Source organism: Parasteatoda tepidariorum, chromosome 5 (assembly GCF_043381705.1).
Source record: "Parasteatoda tepidariorum isolate YZ-2023 chromosome 5, CAS_Ptep_4.0, whole genome shotgun sequence".
NCBI classification, from domain to species: domain Eukaryota; kingdom Metazoa; phylum Arthropoda; class Arachnida; order Araneae; family Theridiidae; genus Parasteatoda; species Parasteatoda tepidariorum.
The window spans coordinates 1,192,057-1,219,076 of record NC_092208.1 but is presented as its reverse complement, the minus strand read 5'-3'; the positions used below and the strand labels follow the sequence as shown (position 1 = coordinate 1,219,076).

At 33.8% G+C, this 27,020-nt stretch overlaps 1 protein-coding gene across 1 annotated transcript in view; it reads left to right on the top strand.

The window, feature by feature from the left end:
* The window catches only part of LOC122270512 (uncharacterized), a 222,266-nt gene that overhangs the window by 84,370 nt on the left and 110,876 nt on the right, over window positions 1-27,020 (top strand). The window contains exon 2 of the mRNA XM_043048103.2: window positions 21,225-21,430. Within this exon, the coding sequence (XP_042904037.1) occupies window positions 21,225-21,430 (206 nt within the window). The remainder of the gene's footprint in view (window positions 1-21,224; window positions 21,431-27,020) is intronic.

Here is a 27,020-nt window from a genome sequence, read left to right as displayed (position 1 = left end):
CTTCATTATAAAATTATTTTTCCTTCATTATAAAATTATTTTTGCTTCATTATAAAATTATTTTTGCTTCATTATAAAATTATTTTTGCTTCATTATAAAATTATTTTTCCTTCATTATAAAATTATTTTTGCTTCATTATAAAATTATTTTTGCTTCATTATAAAATTATTTTTGCTTCATTATAAAATTATTTTTCCTTCATTATAAAATTATTTTTCCTTCATTATAAAATTATTTTTCTTTCATTATAAAATTATTTTGATCAAGAAGCAACTTCGTACTGTGTGAACACTACCCCCGACGTCCATTCGAAAGCGAAACATTGTTAAAAGATGCCTTTTGTTCTCGCGAACGACTTTATCTTTGGAATGAATCTAAAAGATTGGGGCCTTTTCTAAAAATTCGAAAAAGAATGAAGCAGGAAAATGTGGCTGGGAACTGCGAACACGATATAAAAGAGGGGCGAAAAGAATTGTCTAGAATAGGGTAACAGAACAAGGGATGAGATTGATCGTCTGCCGAGTGGGGCTAAGAAAACGATAGCTATAAAAATCGTCTGCGCGATACCTGAAACTTTCCATTCGATTTAGGAGGCGGAATTTCACTCTCATTTTATTAGATTTGAATTTAGAGTTGAACCACATCGATTGCTGCACTCAACCTGTTTCTCCCCTTCTCCCCTTCCCCCTCAACACCCCCAAATGAAAGAATATTTTCTGTCGTTCGGACACTATCACTTTTTTTAAAAGAATGAAGTTGTGATCGCGTGACAGTTCTGTTCTCTTGCGTGACGCGACATTATATTATGATTAAACATCGCAATATACGAATGATGACATTGACTTGTCTAGTGGCGTGTATTCACTTAGCGGTGATAGATTTTAGTTTTTTTTCTTTCTTTCATTTTTAAATACAATCAGAGATAATGAAAAAGTCATTTGCATATGAGGGTTTTTTCTTTCTCATATTTCACTTCCTCTTTATCTCTACTTTTTACGCAATTATTTCACGCAAAACTCATTTAGAAAAATGAAGTATTCGCAATTTTATGAGATTCATTACAATTTAGAGTAAAAGCAAGATAAAAAATATATCAACCTCAATAACTTCTGTTCTAATAATCAGATTTTCACGTTCTATGTGTCTCAGAGGTAGAAAGAGTTCACCTGTAAAAGGCTAATTGGTTCCTTAACTATACTTAATTTTTACACTTGTTGGAAAATAGTGAGATTACCACTCAGAATTTTTTTTAAAAACTTTATTGTTTAAGATATTAGAGAGATGATAAAGTTATTCATAAATTATGAGGCGACGGGTCATATGTCTTTTTAATTGTTTATTTCGACGCAAACGTGAAATAAGAAAAGGTAAAGGTAGATTCCGGGGAAAATTCCCGTTTGCGAAAGACTGCCGTTCTTCTTAACAAAATAAACATCTTCTGCTCTACAAAGCTGTCGTGATAGTGCGCGCATGCGCGGACAGGTATTCACTTTTAATCCAAGGACACTATTTTCGCGTACTGTGAACAGATTGTAACACCATAAAGGACCGTTTCAACATGGAACTTGTCTTTAGTGCTCGCACGCACCTGGTAAAATATAAATAATTATATTCATTTTGTTCTAAAGAAGCTTTTTAGAATTGCATTTACTTCAGTCCCGCAGTGGACTGATCGTAATGACACGGTTCCCAATGGAACATCGAAGTCAAGCATCACTGGCTGCGATCAGTAAGCGAGTGACCACTTTGATCAGCCTGAGTAGGGACCGAGGATGTGCGGTATCGTTCATCTGGTTCTACCGTAAAGTGCTCAACTTCGCGTGCAGGTCGTCGGGCTACCGAAGCGGAGAGTGCCATTCCCTCTGCAGAGGATCAAAATTACAATGGTGTGTCTTCGGATCATCCTCAGGGATGTTTCCCATACCGTCACCAATAGCCCATTGTGCAGCTCTAGTGTGACGTTACCTACATTTACTTCAGAATTAAGAATCAAGTTTCTTGACTTCTGGTATTGATGTATTTACTTAAGATACATAAAACCATATGAAAAAATATTGTGTGAGTGAAAACAATTTTTCTTAATTTTTCCCCCAGATGGGTACATTAATTGTTGTTCTGATCCATGGGTAGTACGTGACCAGACATTGTTAAAGATTTAAAGGGTTGTTACAGAATGAACTGATTAAACTTTTACGATTCTTGTTTTAGGCTTTAGAATATCCGAAATCTTTAATCAGAGTCATATTTTAATGTTAATTTTTAGTTTGGCCCAATTTTCAAAAGAAGGCTATATCTTTATAATGTGTGCATAAGTTTCTCGATTTAAAAGAATCCAAAGTAAAGAGTAATCTAAAAAAAATTTAAAAAATTCCTACTTAGGTTAACAAAGAAATTTTTTATTTTAGTTACTTTTTTATTAAATAATTAAAAAAAAATTTCTCCCATATCAAACTAAAATGATTTAAATTTGATTAATAAATTTATATTTGAAAAAAACACTGGCTGGGAGAGTTCTTACCGTAGACAAACCTTACGTACTAAATAAAAAGCAGAATTGTACGCGATATACACGAGTGTTTGAACAACATTAAGGAAGCGAAATGAATTGCCTTTGGAAGTCATTGAAAACATTGATTTTAATAGTCAAGAGGCATGATAGATATGTGACCAACAAAATAAAGTACATGATAGATATCTATAAAAGACTTACCTTTTTAAGAAAGTGGTAGGATTTCTAAAAATAGAGGAAAAACTTTTTTGTAGGAAGAAAACAACTTAGCTGTTTATACATTGCTTTATAAAATTAAAAGGTTAGAAATATAGTAAAGAAATCGTATTTATTTTTCTATATTTATACCAGTATTAAATATAAAACTCATGCATTTAAATATTCTTCGTATTATACTGAAAATTACTGCTTAAATTACCTGTTACTTAAATACCCGTTTACTTAAAAAATATGTCTATCGTAATAACGGAAAGCTAGTAATTTTGTACTCGTTATAAGCTTACAGTAATCGTATCTTTAACATTAGCATTTTGGTTAAGACATTATTTTTTTTTATATAGTAGGATGCGTTTCGTAATATGCCGTAATATACCGTGTATCCCCCCAAGTCAAAATTTTTAATGGTTTTCCATTGATGGACCAACATAATCTTGATGGTAACCATCCATAATTCCATCATGAACCATTATATTTTTGATGGTAACCCACATAAGTAACCATCATGTAAGAATTGGGACTGATTTATGATGGTCCAATGTAAGAATGTCAACTTGTTTTAATGGTTTGTTCGTGTTGAATCATCGGAAATTTTGATTATAGTATCAGTACGGGTTTCCCTAACTTTCGTTGTTCATTACGTTGATGAACTAACTTATAATAATATAAGAAATGAATATTCAGCTGCAACTTTTATTTAAGTAGATTAAGCAGCGCAGAACAATTACGAGCATAATGGACAAATACATATCTGCTACTCAACAGTCATCAAATCCAAGATGGAAGCAAGAATATAGTTCAGTATTCTCTTCCAAGAGTGCGTTGTTTTCTAGAGGAGATGCGCCATCTATCGGCAATGATTCTTACTGTATCTTAGAAATCAAATGTTGAAACAATCATGAACAACCATCATCCCAATGTTGGACTGATTTAAGATGGGCCGACAAAAAACCCAAAATTGTTTTAAAGGTATATTCCTGAGAACCAATAAGAATTCCCATTAAACAAATTATGGGCCATCACGGATCCTCATAGATTGTTGGTCCATGAGAATCAAACTTCTCTTGATGGTTAACCATCATCGCATTAAAGTAGCATTTTACATCATATAATGATGGAAGTTTGTTGGCATTTCGAAAACCATGAGCGCATAATGGAAAAGGCTGAATGAGGAGTAATGTTGGACCATCATGCATCGCACTGAAACCAACATAAACCATCAAACTATTTTGATGGGACCATCAAGAATTTTGTCTTGTATCGCCTAGAACGCAACCAATGTTTTGCGACCCTAACAAATAGAGAAATTAAACTACTCTAGGGAATTAAAATATGCTCGTTTAAGAACGAAAACTGAGCCTACTTCGATTTCAAGCGTATGTCACGTAAATACAGTCGAACCTCGCTAAATCGAACCTCGATTACACGAATTTTTCGATATCTCGAAGAAAATAAAAATTCCCTTCAAATTTCCTATACCCTCAATGTTAAAAAAAACTTTCACGATTTTTTTTTTCTAATCCCTCGATAACTTGAATTCTTTTTCCCATAAATAGTGTAGATTTTTTTTCTAAAATTAAAAAATTATTCCAAAACAAATAATTTAAGAATGGCTGACAAGGCATGAAAATATGTGTCTTCCTCTACGATCATTCTGGTCGAATGATGGTAGAAGTCTGGATTCATTAAAGATCACGAAAGTAGTCAAACAATCAATATCGTTAATTCTGCTGAAAATGATTGGAACAGATTGACCGGACTCATGAAACTTGATAACATGGAATTTCATGACTTTGTAAACGTAGATGATGCAGTAACAGTGTGTGGTCAGTGGGAGGACAGTGATACAATCGCTCAAACGAAAGCTTCTTGTGAACTATCAGAATAAGAGGATGAAGAAATCGAAGATTTACCGCCCAATGTACCCAGAAGCAGCCGAATATGTCAGAGGAGACATTTAAAGCTGTACTCCACTTAGAAAGTGTTATAGACAAACTTTCTTACACATCTCTAAAGCTAACAACAATTGAATCTTTTTTAAATGAAAGTGTAAAAAGTGTTTTTAGAATAAATATGGAATAAAAAATAAGGTATGTAAAAAGCATTTTTCTTTATCCTACCATCGATAACATACGATTTTCGATAATTCGAATTTGCGATATCTCGAATTTTTTCTCCTCTCCCTTCAAGTTCGAGATATCGAGGTTTGACTGTATTAATAAAGGTTTTTAGGAGATTTGGGAAGAACAGGAGAAACCTGTTTTCACAAACTATGAGTAGAACGACACATTCACAAAAAAACGAGACCTTTCACAAAATATCTTAAAATAAAAATCATATTTTATCGTTTTCCTTACTTAAATAACAATCACATTTTAAGCGCTTCTTTTATATATATTCCTTTAATTTAATAGAAATTGTTCATAGATGGAATTGTCTCATAAGGAATGCTTAAGAAAAGGTTCTACAAAAGGATGAATTATTTGTCCATTCTCTTACTTCCTTTCAGGAATTCTTTTTTCACATTTCTACAGGAATTTTCATTCTTTTCCAGTAATCGAATGTTTCGTCTGAACAATCAGTCTATAGAAGTATCTAGATATCTCTGTGAGTCGGCCTAACAATGGTCATATTTTTAAAAGAAGAATAAAATCACTCATTAATAAAATTACTAAATTTTAAGAAAGAAAAAATTACTAAAATTTACGACTTCATATTTTGAAATTAGAGTTCCCTTTAGATTATTTCAAACTGTCGTTTTTTTAAGGGTGGTTCATATCTTCGGTGTATTTTTGTATATTTAATAAATTATTATGTAGACACGATTTCCTTCTTTTTTTTCAAAAAATTGAACCTAAATTATACTTAAGCAATCATTTATTTTAAATTTCATTAGTGCTAAAAATTATGAAACTTTTGATAGATAAAAGCATTTATTATTAAGTCCGATTTAAATGTAGTCTCTGAAATTGTCCGGATCCGAAATATTATATTTAATTAAAAATATATTGATTTTTTTAATACCCATTGTTGAACAGCCGACCCAACCTTTTGGGTTTATGACTACAAATGTTCAACTCCGTAATTTTGAACCCAATCTAGAAAATAAGACATCAAGTATTGGGAGAAATTTTCCCTCGTGGAGGACTTTATGATGCAACTAACCCTCTTTTGCGTTATATGGAGAGGAAAAGCACGAAAACCTTCCATGGTAAGCAAATTTACTTTAAAGACAATTTCGGAATCGTACATAACTTTAAATTTTAGTCTCTTTATTTTCACCGGACAGTTTTCGCAATTTCTTTGTTTTTTTAGTAGTTGATATGGCTATTGCGTCTGGTTTTATTTTTTATTGAATTATTTTAAGATTGCGACTCGATATTAATATTTATTTGAATTTGTCTGAAGCGTGCTTAAAACTTTCACTCAAGACATCTTCATTATAGAAATGTCAAATGCCCCCAGACGGGGGTGGGACAGGGTTAAGTTTTGATGGATTGATGTCGAGAATAAAAGATTTTTTCATTTTTTATTTTTCTTTAGTAGAAGCCTCGGAATATATACAGGGTGTTTATAAAGTCCCGGATCCATTTTGATGTTCATTAACTCATAAAATAATAAAGATAGATTGAAATTAATAACATAAATGGTAAGATAGACTCAAAAAGTTTCATGATCCTTGTCAATGAACTTCCACATGTGCCCCCTTCGTCGCTCAAGTCGATAGTCAATAGTCGATAGTCCAACATCAAGTCGATAGTCGATTTCACGCCAGGTAGAGTCAAGCATGTCGGCATCCACAGAGGCTATTGCGGTTGTAATGTTTCATGTTTCTGGCATTGTTAATCGCCATAATGTGCGCATATGGGGATCTGAAAACCCCCATGAATACCGTGAGACACAAAGGGATTCCCCAAAGGTTAATGTGGGGTGTTGACTAATGCACGACTGAGTCATTGGGCCTTTTTATTTTACAGAAAAGACGGTCTCATCAGTCGTATACTTAGACATGTTGGAAAACTTCGTATTTCCACAACTGGAAGAGCTTCAGCCACATGTCTATTTGCAACAAGATGGTGCACCACCTCATTGGGGTATCATCGTTCGTAGATCTTTGAATGACCATTTTCCAGGAAGATGGATTGGGCGAGGAGGTCCAATTCCTTGGCCACCCAGATCACCTGATATAACGCCGCTGGAATTTTTTCTTTGGGGATTTATAAAGGACAATAATTACAGGAGGATCGTGTCGAACATTGATGACCTAAAAGCCAGAATTACAACCGCAATAGCCTCTGTGGATGCCGACATGCTTGCCGCTACCTGGCGTGAAATCGACTATCAACTTGATATTCTCCGTGCGACGAAGGGGGCACAAGTTCATTGACAAGGTTCATGAAAGTTTTTGAGTCTATCTAACCATTTATGTTATTAATTTTAAACTATCTTTATTATTTTATGATTTATTAAACATCAAAATGAGTCCGGGACTTTTTAAACACTCTGTACTTTATAAACATTCGAATCCCAATAACGTGGATGAAATACTTTCAATGGTCGATCCAAAAAAGAACCGTTCAAATAACCCGATCATAATTTGAGTGTTGCCAACAAAAAAATCCTTATTAAAAATACACGCAAACGTTATTTAAATGCTGTTAATTTAATTCCCAAGCTAATGTGCATTTATCTTTTTTTTTGAAATTTGCAGACGATAATTGTAAGTGTCATAAAGTTCACATTTCTTGTAATAAAACTGAAATGAATTTTCAATCCATCTCCATTAGTTAATTTCTTTTTTTTCCTCTTTACTTTTTAAAGCAATTGTAAACCGATACACGTTTGCACAACGAAAAGCCATTTTTTTTTTTACTCCTCCTTTTTTCGTAAAAAACAAAAATGAAGTATTAACTATCGAAAATAACCTTTGGACCTTAGATTAGTTGTCAGAAACGGTTGGCAAAGATATCTTGCAGGATGACGCTCTTTTCGAGGGAGAGGGGAGGAAAAGCCTCAATTAAGGCGTGAGAAATGAGGATGGAAGGAAAAAGAGAAGAGAATTTAAAAAAAAAGAATCTTTCTCTTCCAAGTTCCCGAAGAACTAGGAACATGATCAGAATTAATTCTTGCGCGATGATTCTTTTTGCAATAAGGGGGACCGACTATAGTTTGACAAAATAACTTCTTTACTTCCCCCTCTCCCCAACCCCTTCATTTGTCTCGCCATTTTTTTTTCGAAGCCGATGAAAGTTTAATTGTTTAAATGCGTAATAAATGACGAGTAAATCGAGAGGAAAAAAAATGATTTGAGCATTTAAAAAGTCATCATGCAAAGTAATCAAATTATGGCTTTTAACAATGTCTGCTTTTTTTAAAAATCATATCAGCGGAAAATGAAACGTTTTGTAACGTATCGGAATGCCAGCAAGTTTTCTAAACGCTCCAATTTATCTAAAGATACAATGTTATACAGAAATATGTTATGCATTGTTATACATAAATATGTTATACATTGTTATACATAAATATGTTATACATTGTTATACATAAATATGCTATACAGAACATATTCCTTAACATTCAAAATCTAAATTATCTCATTTACTCCCTTTCTCAAGAAATAAGAAATAATTCATAACTTATCCCATCCTTGAATTGAATCCAGAATAAAACACATTTTTATAACCGTCGTTGAACAGCGTACCCAAAGTTTTGGGTTTACGACTACTGAAGTTCAACTCCGAAGCCTTGTCATTTTGAACCTATTCCAGAAGACAAGGGAACCCCTAATTTGGAAATGTTGGCCTTCGTGGAGGACTTCTTGATGAAACTGAACCGCATTGGCGGTACATGGAGAGGAAGACAGCGAAAAAGTATTGAGGCCTCTAACACATGGCCCGTCTACCACAGAGGATATTTTACGTCGGCATTGTGGTCGGTGCGAGTTGGGTGTGAATTCTTATTCAAGCAGCCACTGCTGGGATTCGAACCCGGTCCATCTCATTAGAAAGCGAATGCTCTATTCCCTGAGCCACCACAGCTCTAACAATGAAATTGAGATTTTGATGGAACTATCTCGCATTTGTGTTACCTGGAGAGGAAAACCATGAAGAATTCTTACAGTTATCACTTTGGTAAGGGGACTCTAAACCATGATTCCTGTACCATTGAGGATATTTCACGTCAGGACTGGGGTCGATCCAGGCCGATTGTGGCCCAGGCCGACCAGCTATCGCTGTTATTCGAACCCGGTTCATCTCATTGGAAGGTGAAAGCTCTATCCCCTGAGCCATCGCGGCTCAGCAGTTCATGATTGTTGGTTGTTGTTGTAGTTCATTTACGTCGCACTAGAGCTGCACAATGGGCTATTGGCGACGGTCTGGGAAACATCCCTGAGGATGATCCGAAGACATGCCATCACAATTTCGATCATCTTCAGAGGGGATGGCACCCCTGCTTCGGTAGCCCGACGACCTGCAAGCGAAGTCGAGCAATTTACGGTAGAACAGTTTAACGAGGACCCATACCGGACACACTTGGTCCCTACGCAGTCTGATCCAAGTGGTCACCCACCCGCACACTGACTGCAGCCAGTGATGCTTGATTTCGGTGATCTGCTGGGAACCGTGTCTTAACGATCAGTCCACTGCTGGACTTGTAAAAATGAAGAATGGCAACAGCGGTTATGTTTTAGTTTCAGTTTCGATTTTGTGATGTAAACATTATTATTTTGTAGAACGTTGATACGACATGTACGTGAATGTAGTAAGTTACGAGTGTACTTATATTATCAACAAATATTGTTTTTGTTTACAATGAAGACTTTATTAATGTTAATTCAGCAACATTCGAGGCCAACACACGTTATATCAAAACAGCCTGTTACTTTATCAGCGTCTTTTTAAAAGGAGACCAAGTGGCTCTACTCAGAGGGAAGACAGTCGTGCACGCCAGAAGGCAGACCGTATGACTGTGGCGCATCGTACTTCAGAAATTCTAGCTGAAGTTGGCGCTGCATAGTGACACAACGAACTGTTACTAATCGGCTACTTCAAATGCAGCTCCGAGCGAGACCCTCTGTAGCTCACGTTCCACTCACTCCAAATCATTGTCCCGCAGTGGACTGATCGTTAAGACACGGTTCCCAGCAGATCACTGAAGTCAAGCATCACTGGCTGCAGTCAGTGTGCGGGTGGGTGACCACTTGGATCAGTCTGTGTAGGGACCGAGGGTGTGCGGTATGGGTCCTCGTTAAACTGTTCCACCGTAAATTGCTCGAATTCACGTGCGGGTCGTTGGGCTACCGAAGCGGGGGTACCATCCCCTCTGGATAGGATCAAAATTGTGATGGCACGTCTTCGGAACATCCTCAGGGATGCTTCCCAGACCGTCGCCAATAGCCCATTGTGCAGCTCTAGTGCGACGTAAATGAACTACAACAACAACACTCCAAACCATTAATATTTAGGACGTGAGTGAGGATCGAGTTGGAGCTCACTTTAGGACAGATGCATTGTGTTTTCAGATGAAATTCGGTTCTGCTCTGGGGTCAGTGACATCCCTATATGGGTTAGAAAGAGGCCAGGTGAGCGCATGCTACCGACATGTCTCTGGCCTAGACACACTGGACCTACACCTGGAGTCATGATCTGGGGAACGATTTTCTACGACAGCAAAAACACTCTAATAGTTATGTCCTACACTTTGAATACAAATTTGTTCGTCAACCTGGCGTGACTACCACTATTAATATTCAATACCAAATCACTAGTATATAAGACATTGTTAATTTGATTCTATCAAGACGCACCTTTTGATAGATGAAGGTTGACATTGCCGTTAATTAAATCCTCTCAATGGTGACCTGTGGATGGGATATGAACTCGCTACCATGGGTTCACATTTAATTAAAAATATAGCCCTAAAAAAAGTGAGGAAGGAAAAAATATATTGAGCGAAATAATATAAATGAACAAAAATGAAGAAAAAATATAATGAGCAAAAATGATATAAATAAATAAATGAAAAACAGCAAACATCAACCAGTGGTATTTGTTTATCGAATTCTATCACAGATAAAATTCTGAAAGGGGAGTAATGTAGCGTAACTACCACTATAAATGTAAAATACCAATTTACTAGTATATAAGACACGTTAACTTGATTCTATCTTGAGGCATTTTTTTAAAAAGATGAATGTTGACATTGTCGATAACTATAATTACTCAATTCAACTTGTTTTGTATCCATACATGAGCAGCATTCAAAGGGTATTTTTGAAAGAGATAACGCTCGCCTTCATACTGCTTTTGTATCTCAACATACTCTACAGATTGCCTACGTGTTGAATTGGCCACATCGATCACCAGATCTTTCATCCCTCGAGCACGTATGATACATTATTGGACGACAACTTCAGCGTCATCTACAACCAGCATTAACTGTCCCGTCATTGTCAGACCAAGTGCAACAGGCATGGAACTCCATCTCACAAAACGAGATACGCCATCTGTATGACACACTACATGCTTGTATTCGAAATTCTGATTGTTTCCACTGGATGTACTATTATTTCACAATTGAAAGGTCTTTTTCTTAATCTTGAACCCGCCATCTCGAAACTTATTATACAGTTACTCTGACAAACTCATTGTCGAAATTTCATTACTCCACAGTATTATTTTCTTGGAGTTTGGCTTTTTTTCCCATCAGTGTATAAATACACTTTAGAGATATTAATGTATATTTTTTTAAGTTAAGATACCTAAATGTTGTTGTTGTTGTTCATTTACGTAGCACTAGATTTGCACAATGGGCTGTTGGCGAGGATCTGGGAAGCATCCCGGAGGATGATCCGAAGTCATGCCATCACAATTTTGATCCTCTGCAGAGGGAATGGCACCCCCGCTTCGGTAGCTCGACGACCTGCGCGCGAAGTCGAGCCCTTTACGGTAGAACAGTTTAACGAGGACCATTGCCGCACACCCTCGGTCCCTACGCAGACTAATACAAGTGGTCGCCCACATGCACACTGACCTCACCCAGTGATGCTTGACTTCGGTGATCTGCTGGGAACCGTGTCTTAACGATCAGTCCCCTGCGGGACAGATACATAAATGCTGATAGCGTCATAATAATTGCCATCCGATAGTTAGTACTAATTAGTTATAGCATATTTAAAACGAGCCATTAAGATTAGCAAAAGAATATATCGTCCATTAATTAGATAAAAAAAGATAGCGTTTTTTTCTGGTTTACTATATTCTGACTTGCCATGTAAACTGACTTGCCAATATATTTTAAGCAATCTAGTGTTAAACTGCAGGCTTAATACGTGGAAACCTCATTCATTAGATCAAAAGTTATCTAGAGTGGCACTATTTTTCGGGTTAATAGTTTACAAGTTTTTACGTCATAATAAATGACGCTTTTTAATTTTATGTATTTTTTAAGATGTAAAATTTCGAGTTTTTATTTTTATATTATAACCGTCATTGAGCAGCTGACCCAATTTTAGGGTGTATGACTACTCATGTTCTACTACGTGGCTTTGTAATTTTGAATCCAATTCAGAAGACAAGGGAACTTCTAGATCAGGTATTGGGAGAAATTTGCCTTCGTGGAGGACTTTTTGTTAGAACTAACCCACATTTGATATGGAGAGGAAAACTACGAAAACTTTCCATGTTTAACCTGACGGAAAGGGGATTCTAACCCATAGTCCGTCTACCACTGAGGATATTTCACGTCAACACTGTGGTGGGTGCAAGCTGGATGCAGAATTCGTATCGACTGGGATTCGAACCTGGTTCACCTTATTGGAAGACGAACACTCTATTCCCTGAGTCATCGCAGCTGAAAATTTAGAATTATTGCTCAATTCTTGAGAATTATTAATAATTACTATTTATTATTATCATAAAATCAAATATTTCCGAAAATAGCGGAAGCATACGTAATAGTTGCCACAGTCAATGAAAGCGCTTTCAACAATTTTTTGTTTTGGTTTCAAAAGCGAGGTAAATATTTAGAAAAATCGTGAAACCAAATACTAGCTACCTAATCGTGGTGCAGCCTAAAAGTACTTTAATTTAAGCAAAATTCTTTAAGTTTCGTGCTGAAAAAGAGAAGTTAAATTTAAAGTAAAATACTCGGCATTTAAACGTTTTTCTTTTAAAAAAATAAAAATATTCATGAAACGAAAAAGGGGAATTATGAATAAGAAACTAAATGCAGATGAAAAATAATAATTTAAATTTTTGTCCACGAAAAAAAACTAGAATGAAAACAAGTATACGAACAAGAAATCTTTTCTACTTTTTTTACGGTCAGTTAAGCATGTTAAATAATACGATACCTCGAGGGATCTTTTTTTCAGTATAAAAAGTACAAAAAGCTTTAAAAGATGCTGGGGGGAGGGGGGAGAGAATAAAAGCGCAAAAGGAGTTTTATTTAACGATGAAATATTCACGGAAGCAAATGCTAATTAATAGAATGCGAAAAGCTCTCTCTTCGCGGAAAAGCTTTTCTTTAAACACTTTATTCTTTGGGAAAAATGGTGTTTTTTTTATTTTTGAAAAATAAAAATGCACGCCAAATTGTTATTTTGTGGCGAAAAGAGTAATAAGTTCAGAACATAGTAGTCACGCTTTACATAAAATATTAAGTGAGTTATTAAGAATGAAATTGTGAAAGTGTTCATGATTATTTTAAAAACCATTAAATAGCGTTTTATTTTTACGATGATTTAAAATAAGGGCATCTAAACATATGTCTGAACTTCGAAAAAATGCTGAGACCGAAGAAAAATCAATAATCATGAATTTTCGATAGATCAACCTTTCATACACAAGCATCTAGAAGACTGCTAAGTGTTGACAGATGTTCAATCTATAGATAGATCTTTGATAGATGTTCAATTTATCATGGATAGATCATTCATAGAGGTTTAATTTATCGTGAATAGATCTTTGATGTTCAATTCATCTTGGATATATCTTTGATAGATGTTCAATTTATAATGGATAAGTCATTGATAGATGTTCAATTTATCATGGATAGATCATTGATAGATGTTCAATTTATCATAGATAGATCTTTGATAGATGTTCAACTTATCATGGATAGATCTTTCATACATGTTCAATTTATCATGAATGGATAATTGATAGCTGTTCAATTTATTATGGATCGATCATTAATAGAAGTTAAATTTATCATAGATAGATCGTTGATAGATGTTCAATTTATCATGGATAGAAGTTTGATAGATGTTCAAATTATCATGGATAGATCATTGATAGATGTTCAATTTATCATAGATAGATTTTTGATAGATGTTTAATTCATCATAGATAGATCATTGATAGTTGACAATTTATTTTTAGCATTTTAAAGAGGAATAAATGACAACAATCAACAACTATCAATCATCGATATATTATGGCCGTGATAGTCTGATTGGCAGGTGGCTGCGCTCACGCTCTAAGAACGGGAGTTCGAATCGAACCGGTCTAAAATTCCTCGTGTAGTAAATGGTGACTGCTGCACGTTAAATCTGTCTGGTCACAAAGTCCTCCATGTTACCGTAACAAATTATACATTAAGATTGATCGTTCTCTGGTTCAGGTCAAAATTACGATCTGTGGATAAATGAATAGGTCTGTTCTATAAACGGGCATGTCGTATGGTGTGACAGAGATCAAATTCTTGGCAATAGAGCCACTGGAAGACAAGAACAATCGCATCCCCTCTACTTTTATGACGGACAACAACAACATCGATATATTACACTGGTGAACAATTTTGGCAAATTAGAGTATGGGAATTTCAAACATGAAATTAGTTTATTTCCTAAATTTTTTTTAAAAAAAAATAATGACATTTTTGTCCGTTTTTTGTTGATATGTACAAGTTTGTAGTGACGCACTTCTTTAGGAGCTAAGACTTTCATCAAGAAAGTTGCATAAGAACCCACTCACGGAAATGTCGCTAGGTGTCGCTGTTATGAACTGTTTCTTCATGTGATTCTAAACAGGTCATAATAGGGAAGCGCCCCTTGCAGAGTATGATCCCATTTTTGGGCATGGGATTATACGTAATTTTAATCCTGATGATATGTCATAACTCTCCTAGATGCTTGTCGCAGCATTGATGCCACCCCCTGTTATATACATTACTTTCAAACTTGTACATTTCAACAACAAACCGACAGAAGTGTCATTTAAACAAAAACTGTAGTTTTGGAGAGATCGTTGATTTGAAATCAACGGTCCGTAAGCACTGTTAAGGAAAATCTCATACAACAAGAAAAAAAATTGTTGCCCAGTGTTATTCATTATAAGCATTCAAAAGATGATCTCACAAACAAAAAGTTAGATTCAGAGATCGACAAGCAGTTTATGATATTTAAAAGCTTCAAAGTATGATTTCCAACATAAAATTTTAAGCGCAATGGTTAATCATCAGTCTTTACTCAGTCTTTCGAGTTTGAAGACAAATCTTTTCTACTGTGTTTTTTTTAAAAAAATGGATGAAAAAAAAACACTGTTTTCAAATGAATCAACATAAATCGTCTCTTTATACAAGGATTTTGTTAACTCAATTTTCCAGCCATGGGTATTACAAAACTATACAAGGAACAGCGTATAGTTACTGTTTCATTATATGAACGAACAGTTTCATAAATAAACAGTTTAGAAGCAAGTTAGCATGATAATACAGTCTCTCTCCAAATTATTAGACGCACTTAAGGTTCTTTGTACAATCTATACAGCTTTATTGTTTTTACGCTACTAAAACCGGTTTGCATTTTTTTACGTTACTGTATCAGTGGGTTAAATAGGACGATATATTATATAAATTTGACAATTGGATAAATTAGACGATATAAATATAGAATATTTATTATATCAAGCATTATATTAGTATAGTATAATCACTAGATCTAATTATTAGGTGTACTGTAGTGTTTTAATAAGGACATGTTTTTCACGAGTTTATAGGCAATATTTTTATATTTAAACATACATATAAAGGATTTTTATTCAGGAGATTTTTCATATACTTCCTATTTGTATTTATTTTGAACGTATTGCAATGTTTAAACAATTGATACAGGAGCGCAAACAGATGCTTCCGAGTAAAAACAATACAGCTGTTTAGTATCATCTGATAATTATAATTTTACATAGAATCTTATAGAGCGTCTAATAATATAACTGTATGCTCAGAGTGAATAGATTTTAATTATATAATATAATAATCCTTTTAATTCTCCCAGTATATATATTTATATTCATTCCAGCAACATAATATTATGAGCAATAGTAGTGATGCTTATTTAAAGAACATGAATACGTATTATTCTTTTTTTTGAACTAAATCAAAATAATTCACGACACAAATAAAATGCTTTGTGATCAAAATAATTATCTTGAGTAGGTTTATAATAAAAGTATCATCTGTTTCTGTTTGAGTAGATCCATAAAACAATAAATAGAAGAAATAAAAACCATAAAGAATTGTTCTTTACCTTTTTTTTTAATCAACGCAGGTGTACTCAACGACTTTTATGGGTATCCATCNCTTATTTCACCATATTGGGATATATATATATATATATCAGGTGTGTGTATTATGTGTGTGTGCGTGTATAATATGTGTGTGTATAATATGAGCTGCGTTTAAATGTCTAAAACAATTTGAATTTTGAAAAGAGAACATATTTTCACAGTTTTTAACTGTATTAAGCTTATTTGTTTATTTTTAAAAGCAATAACAAGTTGACAAGAATAAATAGACCTATTAACTCAAATGACCCACTATGGTTTGCTTCCTTCAATAATTATAATTTCCATTGTGTTTTTTTTTTCTACATTTATAAATTACCTGTCGATTCCAATACGTGGTTAAGACCATCAAACATTGGTTAAGACCACCAAACGTGGTTAAGACCACCAAAAACAGTCGAAACATTGAAATGCTTAAGAATCAATCACGTTAAACTTCTCTTTTTGAACTTCAGGCCTAAACAACTTTTCAGAGCGAATTTAAATTTTTTCAGACTATTTCATCCGAACTGATCACTATGTGAAGATCAATACAAAAAGTTTTTAGAAAATGTTTCGGTTAGGGATTTCTTTTTTTTAAGAAGTCGCCATTTTGATTTAGTTCTTTATTCGTTAATGCGTACAATTGTGAAATAATAAGGTGTGCCTTCATCACTTTTAATTCGAATCCCTTTTCTTTTCTGCTCAACGAAATAAATTAAAATGTTTCATAACTCCATCACTTTGCTATACGGTTGCGATACGATACGATACAAAACGTATCGATTACGGGAAGTGAAGTTTCGAGAGGTGATGTTAATAACAATAATAAAAACTTAAAGGTAAAATATTTTTCGAAGGGTATAATTAAAAGCCAACGGGTCAAATTAAAGGGATGAAAGAAACCAATTAAACTCTCTTTTCTCCGAAATCTTTTAAGGGAAGAAAGAAAAAAAAAAGAAGCCTGTTTACACCAACACCCCCCAAAAAGTAATGGATAACATTTCATCAGGATTCCAAAAGCGTAAAATTACCTCTATTTAGAATACTTACATTTATTCGAATCTCTAGAGGGGAGGGGGAAGGGATTCAAAAATTATGAAGAAAAGAGATGAAATATTTTCAGACGTTAATTTCTTTTTTTTTCTTCCCAAAACCACGGAATGTATTATTAATTCTTTATATATTCAGGTATGCATGACCAAAAGGGGGTCCTCGGGGCCTTAACGTCTATTTTCCAGTTTCAAATTGCAAATTTGTGTTTCGGGTTTATGGAGAAGGATCGAGAAAATTCGATTAGCAAGCGAGAGAGGAATCGCAAAACATCTCTAATTGGGGAATCAAAGGGCGTAATCACCCTCCCCTCCCCCCATTCCCGTTCATCTTTTGTAATGAAAAGGGGGGGGCAGAAAAAATTCAATTATCTTCGTACCGTTGAGTTGATAATTGAATGATTTGAAATCGAGGGCGCTAATGAGATGGAAATGAAGACACCCCCCACACACACGCCATTACACTTCCTCCCCCCCCTTGCAAGAAGCCGGCTCTCTCTCTCTATAGTAACTGAGTTATCCTCAGTGTGGGTAATCACTATAGTTGGGCGATTATGCAAATGGATAGGAAGCTGTTGCCGCTTTAAGAATCGGCGTTTATATGCCCCCCCCCTTCCGTGTTGACAAAAGAAGCATCGGTACTTATTCTAGTACCGTCAGTTTATTCCAATGATACTTCCCCCATGCATTTTTGTGTTTCGACAGAAGGAGTCATTTTATGAACAACAGTTGCGACAACAGCTCACGAAGCGGAGTCTTTTTAACCTTTAGATAATTCGACTTGAATAAATGTTAATCTGTAACAAATCATTCGAATTAGAAAAACTTCCTATATTTATTTCCGACAAATGATCCTAACTTAAAAAAAAAGTATTTATTTCAATTAGGAAACAGATATATGGTAAAATTATCGTTTGCACGCTTGACAAAGGGAAAATGTGTTCTTTTCCACAAATTGGCTTGTTGCAGTATTTGCATACTGCTTTTCTACGATTGAAGGAAATGATGAATTCTGCGCTCTTGGTTCGTCGAAGTACCCAACACAAAATTTTTGATGGTTTTCCATTGATGGATCAGCATAATCTTGATGGTAACCATCAACAACTCCATCATGAAACATTATATTTTTGATGGTAACCAACATAAGAAACCATCACCCCAAGTCGATCTGATATCTGATGGTCCAACATAAGAATATCAACTTGTTTTGTTAATTTGTTCGAGTTAAACCATCAGAAATTTCCATCATAGTTTCTTAGAAATCAAATGTTGAAACGATCATGAACAACCATCATTCTAATATAGGAATTTGGACTGAGTTATGATAGTCCAACATAAAGAAACCAAATTGTTCTGATGGTATATTCTTAAGAACCAACAAGAATTCCCATTAAACCATCGTGGAAATGTATGGTTAAAACCATCAAGAACCATCATGGATTGTTGGTCCATGAGAGTCAAACTTCTCTTGATGGTTGACCATCATAGTAATAAAGTAACATTTTCCATCATGGAATGATGGAAGTTTTGTTAACATGAAGGCATAATGGAAAATGTTGGATGATGGGGACCATCAAATGATGTTGGACCATCATGAATCTCACTGAAACCAACATAAACCATCAAAAATTTTGACTTTGATATGAAGGCTTTTCAATATTCAAAATGAGAACTAAACATTCGACTGTTTGACCACAAATCTTATCAAAGCTTCGGATAACTCATTTTACTAGTTATGAAAGTGCTGCACATAAGGTAATGTGAAGGGAACATTGCGTCAAAAAATGAACCACCCTGAATGACTTTTGATTTAATGATCGGATCTTACTCAATCTTAATGGTTTGAGGGATTAACCTCAAGTATGCTGATCAATTAGCGGAGACGATGTTTTAAGTTACGAAATCTGAAGCAAAAACACACTTTCTCATAAACTAATTTTTTTTTCTCAATGGATTCAGATTTCTGACCCCCAAAATGTAAGGGGGTAGCAACAATTTCGGAAATATAGTCCCCTTAATCAGGAGGGCGATCCAAAGTTTGGGCTCCTTAATGGTAATTTTACTTTTTGCTTATTTCACCATATTGGGAGAAATTTTTAAGTGAATTGAAAATTTTTTGCATGCAATTATAAAATTCGTTTATCCAAAGATAATTAGTTAATATTTATTATTTTTTATTATTTTATTTAATATTAGAACATTAATATTTAATATTAGAATATTAGAAACATTTTGAATTGTAAGGTATACCATTTTTTAACTCATTTTAAAGAATATAATTATACATTTCAAAATACAATATTTGAATGAATAGTTCCCGTGAAATCGAAGTTTTAAAATATAACTTTTTTGAAATTCGATTTTTCAGAAACTATTCTACTAATTTCACAAAAATTTTGTATTTCGCCATGTAAAATTATTTGCTTTTAAGCGATGTAAAAAGTTGTATGCCTTACATTTCAAAACTTTTTCGACAATATTAAATAAAATAATAAAAAATATTAAATATTTACAAAAAAGTATTTATGCATGAATTTTATAATTGTGTGTGAACATTTTTCAAATCGCTTAAGAAGTTCTCGAGATGTAGCGAAATACGCAAAATGTAAAATTAGCATTAAGGGGACCAAACTATTTTGACCATATTTCCCAGATTGTGACCACTCCCTCTATTTTGAAGGTAAGAAATCCAAATCGGTTGAAAAAGTGTGTTTATTCAGAGAAAGTACGTTTTTGTGTCTGATTTCGTAACTTAAAATATCGTCTGCGCTAACTGATTAGCATACTTGAGGTTAACCCCTCAAACCATTAAGAATGAGTCCTAGAACGTAAAGATCCGATCATTAGATCAAAAGTTATTCAAGGTGATATGTTCTTTATGCACTGTACATCTTGAATTAGCAAAACTGGCAAGAATCGTTTTTTATTAATTATGATTAGTTATCTAGGATTTAGACCTCTGCTAATGCAGGCGCTTTATACTAGGGTCTTTAAAGAATTTATAAGTTTGTCTTCCCTTGTCACTAGACCTCCAGTCATCTTCCCAGCTGTTAAAAGTGATGCTCTTAAAATATAAGATTTAATTTGACATTTTTCATTTACAAATTGAATAAATAAACACATATTGTAAAGAGAACAACTGTCATAACAATACAGGATGGCGTGTTTTTAAAGATTAGCCTTACTATACCGGAAGTTGTAAAGTGGAAGTTTTATTCTAATCTTACGCCGCATATATTTGGCTTATTCATCCATGCCAGTGTTGCCAGATTGGGCTTTGGGCTACTTTTAAAAGTCCCCGCTACTAAAAATCAAATTTGGAGTACCCGTAACTGTTTGAGCTACTCATTATTTTTCGATAGCTACAAATCTTGAAAATGCGCTACAGAAATGTTTTTATTTTTCAAGTTTTTTTTTCTTTCTTCCCATAACAAAAAGATTCTGAAAGGACCGTTTTTTTTTTTAATTCTTGATTTGTTTTGCTGCTCGGAGTTTATAATCTTTCCATATCTATGTTTCAAATCGTAGACTCGTGAAATCGCAAAATGGAAAAATACACGGCTAGTATGATAGGAAAAGAATCTTAAGCTCCAACCATTATTAACCGTTTATCTTCCGGAAAAAATAAATCACGTGACTTTTAATCTGAGGTAAAACGATAACATTGAATTTGGTGAAATTTTTAACGCAGTTCATTGAAATTTTACTTCTTTTTAAAAGAAATTGGTATATATATATAACGTACTTTTTGAGGGGCTACGAAGTGTTCGAATCCGCCACTTTTAAAGCTCCCATTCGCTACTTTTTAATCTTAAGTTCTGTCAACACTGTTGCATGCTGAAATGATTTTCTTTTATTTTGCAGACGATATTGAAATGTTGTTGTGTGTTTTCAGGTGCGTGGTGCTTAAAACTAGTTTCTCTTCATGTTCCAAATCTTGTAGTGGTAGGAGAAGATGTACAACTACAGTGTGCTTATGATCTGGAAGGAGATCCACTTTATTCCATAAAATGGTATAGAGACGACGTAGAATTTTATAGATACGTGCCCAGGGACAAACCCCCCGGTCAGTTCTTTCCCCTAAAAGGAGTTAGCGTCGATGTGAGTACATTTTTTATTTTATTCCTATGATGTATTTTAGGTTCTTTTTTGTAAAATAAAAAATTCGCCATTTTCAGCTAAATATGACGATAAACAACGAGATTTATCGGTAAACATATGGAAACTACAGTACCTGGCCACATTGTTTAGACGCACTACAAGATTCTATTTTAGATAGAATCTTACAGCGGGTCTAATAATTTGGCTCAGGACTGTATGTACCAAATACGATATAATTCTTTTTCAATTTGTGCCAACTTTCCTGATCGACAAAATTTTACACATGTGCAGAAGATCCTCGATTAACCGAAGTTTCTCTTTACCAAGCCGATAACAGTCTTTTTTTTTCTGATTGAGCCCTGAAAAAGACCACAGTTTTAAGTTGGCTGTCCGTCACTACTGCCACCGAAAACACTCATCTTGCAAGAAATATTGCATCCTGAGAATTCAACAATGGCGAACAATGTTTTGTTTCCAGTTGCCCTATTAAACACCAAGTGGCAATGTGTTAACCGTACCGTACTTTTCCAACAGTGTACTTTTGCAAGGAAAGGTAACAGAATATTTTAAGAAACAGTTAACGTAAAATTAACAAAAATAATGCATATTAAATTTAAAAAATACAATAATTTCTTGAGATTTGAGTTACTTTCGAAAATGCATCTTTTAGTTTAATTTTAAAGATAGATTTAAAAAAATTAATTTGCTTTTTAAAATATATTGCTAGTAGTTGATTTCCTTTTTAAATTTGTTGAGCTGCGAAGCACAACTTTAGGTATGTTCATTTATATCATTTAAAAAACCTCCTTTCCATTTAAAAAATTCCAAACGATGTTAAATTTTATATACAGTGAGTTTTATATACAGTTTCAATTAACGTTGATTTCCGATATCCGAGGTACTAGCGATCCCAATAAACTCGAATAATCGAGATTCTATAATACCAGTTATTTTATTACAATAGCATTCCATTAGCTCCATTAATATTAGGTCAGTAAAAATACATCAAAATATAATAATATGAAAAGAAGTACTGTCGGATCTCTATTTAACGAAGTCTTTAAATCCCGATAATAAGTTCGTTATATGGAAAATCCAGTAAATAGAAAATCAACTTTTAAAATACTTAAACAACACAAAACAGGTTTATATTCCTAAACACTAGGCACAATTAAAATAGCAATGGATACACTTTTATTGTGTAAACTAGTATCTACTATTTACTTTATAAATCTTAACCCTAAAAGAAATCTGCATGGAAAGCAAGAATAGAGCAAAACATTACCCAGTGTTACAATATCATACTACAAACATTTTCAACTAAAGAAATTTTAACAAATGTGTAAAATTATGGCTGCATTTATTATAAAAGTAATTGTAAGCATGTATTACCACATGCGCTCTTAATTTTAATTACTGCTGATTAAGTCCGTTAATTTTGTCTGAGTTTTTCGTTTGAAACGCAATGAAAAATCGAAAAGAGATTTTTCTGCTTTCTCTATAAGTTAAAGTGGCTTCGAAAATCAATTTCCCTCATAAAATGCGTTAAAAAGTTTGAAATGTTTGAATATTTTGGGAAATAGGGTAAGTGAATCTCAAAGAAAAGTTCGTAAAATAGGAAATTCCTTTCGTTGTTTGGAAGCTTTTTTATGAAGAAATTACCAAAATGTTCTTTGTTCTTCAGAAAAAAAATTGCTAAATAGAGAAATTCGCAAAATGGAAGTTCGTTAAATAGAAGTCCAACTGTAGTTAAGACGTGAACTAAAACTGATTAAAAATATAACTGAAATATTAAAGCACGAACTAGAACATAATTAAAACACTACTCTGTTTGAAAAATCTTTCCATACTAACGTTAAAAACTTAACAACTTTTTAATAATCTTAAACAACAGTTCTACCGAATAATAAACATCATACGCAAGATTAAATCAAAAACTGAAGAACATCGGTGGCGTAACTAGATTATTAAAAAAATGCAACAATAACGCAGGTGCAACTAGATCACTCATCGTTTTGTAACTTATTACCGTTTTCAAATTCCAGAAAAATAAATGATCTAGTTCATCGCTTTTGACATCTGTATAGTAAACTCTTCCAATGTGACTGGTGGCCGATATTCCGAGTTATCAAATCATTGTTTTAAATGTTTATAAGTTGTACTTAGTGCTGCATTTGAGTTAAAAAACAGCATTAACAAAGCACACATAAAGGCACTTGAAAGGGCATACTATAGTTTCGATTCAATAAACAAGAAACTTCGACCGTATTGAACTTTGCCTGTCATTTTGTTTGAATTTTACAATTGAATCAATGAGTTTTTATTTTATTCTAACAGGGTAAAAAAAATATATCGCGCTTGTGTTTTTTATAAGTGATTTAATATACCGAGTTTCTTTAACAATGGGAAGCTTTAAAGGTGGAAAATGTTTTCGTTTGATCATATTTTTTTAAAATATACTGTCTAACTTCCTTATAATAAAACCGGAAATGGTGAACACTAAGTTGCAATGAAAGCCTCAGTGGTTCCGACTGAATTAAATAAGGCAGTTTCATGCGGTTATAGTGAATAATTCTTTTTTTTCAGCAGCTATTTAAATAAATGATACAAATGTGATAAGTTCAAAAAGCATGACTTGAATTAGAAAAGATGTAATAGACATCATAAAGGAGTATTTAGAATTTCACTGGAATGACTCATGCGAGTGTATCCGAAAACAGAGAGGGAATGGGTTGCGCAGAACTATTTCAACTTTCTTCAAAAGTGACAAAAAACTACCATCTGAAGGATTTACTAAAATGACGGAAACTGAAAAGATGAAAAATTCCTATGACAAACACTTAATTGTATGGAGAATTTTATTTCCTCGCTTCGATAAGATAATTTCGTTGGTGGAAGAAATACCCAATCCTCGATGAGAGGCATGTTTAATGAATTAATAATTTATACAGCAAATTACCTTCACTATTTCTGACAGTACTGCAGATAATTCTTTCACAGCTATTTTATTTTATATTATAACTGTCGTTGGAGAGCCGACCCAATTTTTGGGTTTACATGTTCAACTTCGTAGCCTAGTCATTTTGAACCCTATCCAGAAGACAAGGGAACTCTTCGATCAAGTATAGGGAGAAATTTTCCCTTCGTGGAGGACTTTTTGATGGAACCAACCCGCATTTGCGTTACATGGAGAGGAAAATCTGGAAACCCTCCCACGGTTAGCCCGACGGCAAGAGGACTGAAGCCCATGCTCCGTCTACCACTGAGGATATTATATGTCAGCACTGTGGTCAGTGCAAGCTGGATGCGGAATTCGTATCGACCAGACATTGCCATTGCAATCAATTGAAAGGTGAACGCTCTATCCCCCGTGACACCATGCCTCTTTTTTGAAAGATATTTTATTTTACAACCGTCGTTGAACAGCCGACCCATTTTTGAGCTTACGACTACTAATATTCAACTCCGTAGCCTTTTCATTTTGAACCAATTCAGAAGACGAGGATATTCCTAGATCAGTACCCTCAGAAGTATTGATTTGTTATGGGAACATGGAAGACTTTGCGACTCGACAGATTTAACGTGCATCAGTCACCAAACGGGGAGTCTTCGGCAGGCTGGGATCGAACCCACGAACTCTTGGATAGGAGCCCAGTTCCCTACCAATCAGGCTATCCCGGCCTTTTTTCAAAGATATTGGATACAGTGAACAATCGTTGATGGGTCCCCAACAGCAAGAAAATGAGCAGATTGAGACCGCTGAACTATTTAAATAAAATGAACGGTTAAAACCCGTTCTGACAGGAATTATATTAAGTAGTGTTTACTTTCTATTTTGTATATTATTTACTTTACCGAATAAGATATGATTTGTATTTTTCTTTTGTAGTGCAGAATATGGCACTTATTCCCGTAAGAGTTAGAACAACGCAATTTTTACATAAATGATCGGGTTGTGTTGTTTTCTCTCTCTTGATCGGGGCAGAGAGAGAGAGAGGGAGTGAAGTTTTGAGTAATGGCTAAACCCATTCATCTCGATTACTTCGTTACATTCCTCTCCGTTCACAGTAATGGAAATTTATAATCCTCCATGCCCATTATCTGCTCGTTTTCCGTTCCTAAATACAGGAGAGGGAGAGGGGGGAAGGGGAAATTTTTAAATGAAGCTATCGAAGAAAAGTGAAAGCACAAATCACCCTCCTGTTTTAAAACGCTCAAAAATTTCTTAACACGTCGTGAAGAGGGGGGTGATGATGCATTTTTATCTCTTCTTTGCCAGAATAATACTGATTAAAGATCCTAAAATGAGAATTTTGGAAGGATGAATTGTTTCCATTACAGGTGACAAAGCGAGGCATTTATTATGAGTTGCACAATCTATCTTTTAGCCATTCATCTATCTTTTGAAGAAAAAAAATTGTTTTCTTTTGTTTATAGTGTGTTCCGTTTCGAGATTTATTTGGTTAAAGTGTTTGCTTGCTCATTAAAATGACTGTTAATGTTCTCGAAAGTTTGAGTACAATTGTGGCTGTGGAATCTTCAGACACCTAATGTCTGAATCAGTGATTCCCAAACTTTATTTTTATTTATTTATTTTTTGAACACTTCTAACAAGTTCGAAATTTGGCGGTACACAAAGAAAACAATAAGTTTAAAAATTGTTTGCTTACCTATAATACATTGTGTGAAATAGTTAACGATAATAATTTTAAATGTAAAATAAAATAATAGGTTCTATAAATACAACAGTGCGTTTATAAAAGTTAATTAATTAAAAAAATTTATTAATAATTTATAAAAATTAAATAATTAGCTCTTTCGACTTGTGCAGCTCTTAATCGTCTTCACTTAAGTTTTCCTGGCATCACTTAATGGTTCTTATGTGTTATTTTTTATTAATTATTAACTGTTATTTTTTTGCTAGTTATAAATTGTTACCTTGTTTTCATGGTTATTAATTGTTAGTTTTTTTTACATAAATTGCTAGTTTTTTGTGATTATTTGTTAACTTCTTTTTTTTTGTTGATAATTGTTAGCTTGTTTTTTGTTGGTTATCTTTTGTTAATTTGTTTTATAACTATTGATTGCAAAGCTTATATAAATGGTCAGCTTTTATTTCCTTTTGTAAGTTCATATTTAGCTTTCTTTCTCTTGTTAATTAATAATTTTATTAGTCATACAAATTCCTACTTATTTTAACATTTTAAGATTGTCAGGGATGACAAAGATGTTCACGCCGTTAAAGAGTGGGATAATTATAAAAAAGTATATATATATATATCTATATATATATATATATCTATATATATATATATATACCCTTAAGCAGAATATTTTCAAATGTTCTGCAAACCTTTCACAGCGAAAAAAGGTCAACTTAACGCTAAAATATTATATTTTCATTTATTAAAATACAGGATCAAGCACAGATACACCACATTATTTTTTTAACCAAGGTAAACATTCTTGATTTGTTACTTTTTCAATCACTTTTGAAGTACAAAATTTTGCTAATGACGATGATGATGAATTATTAATAAAATGCCTATGGTATGAAGTTCCGAACATTAAAAGAATGTATGAGATTAGG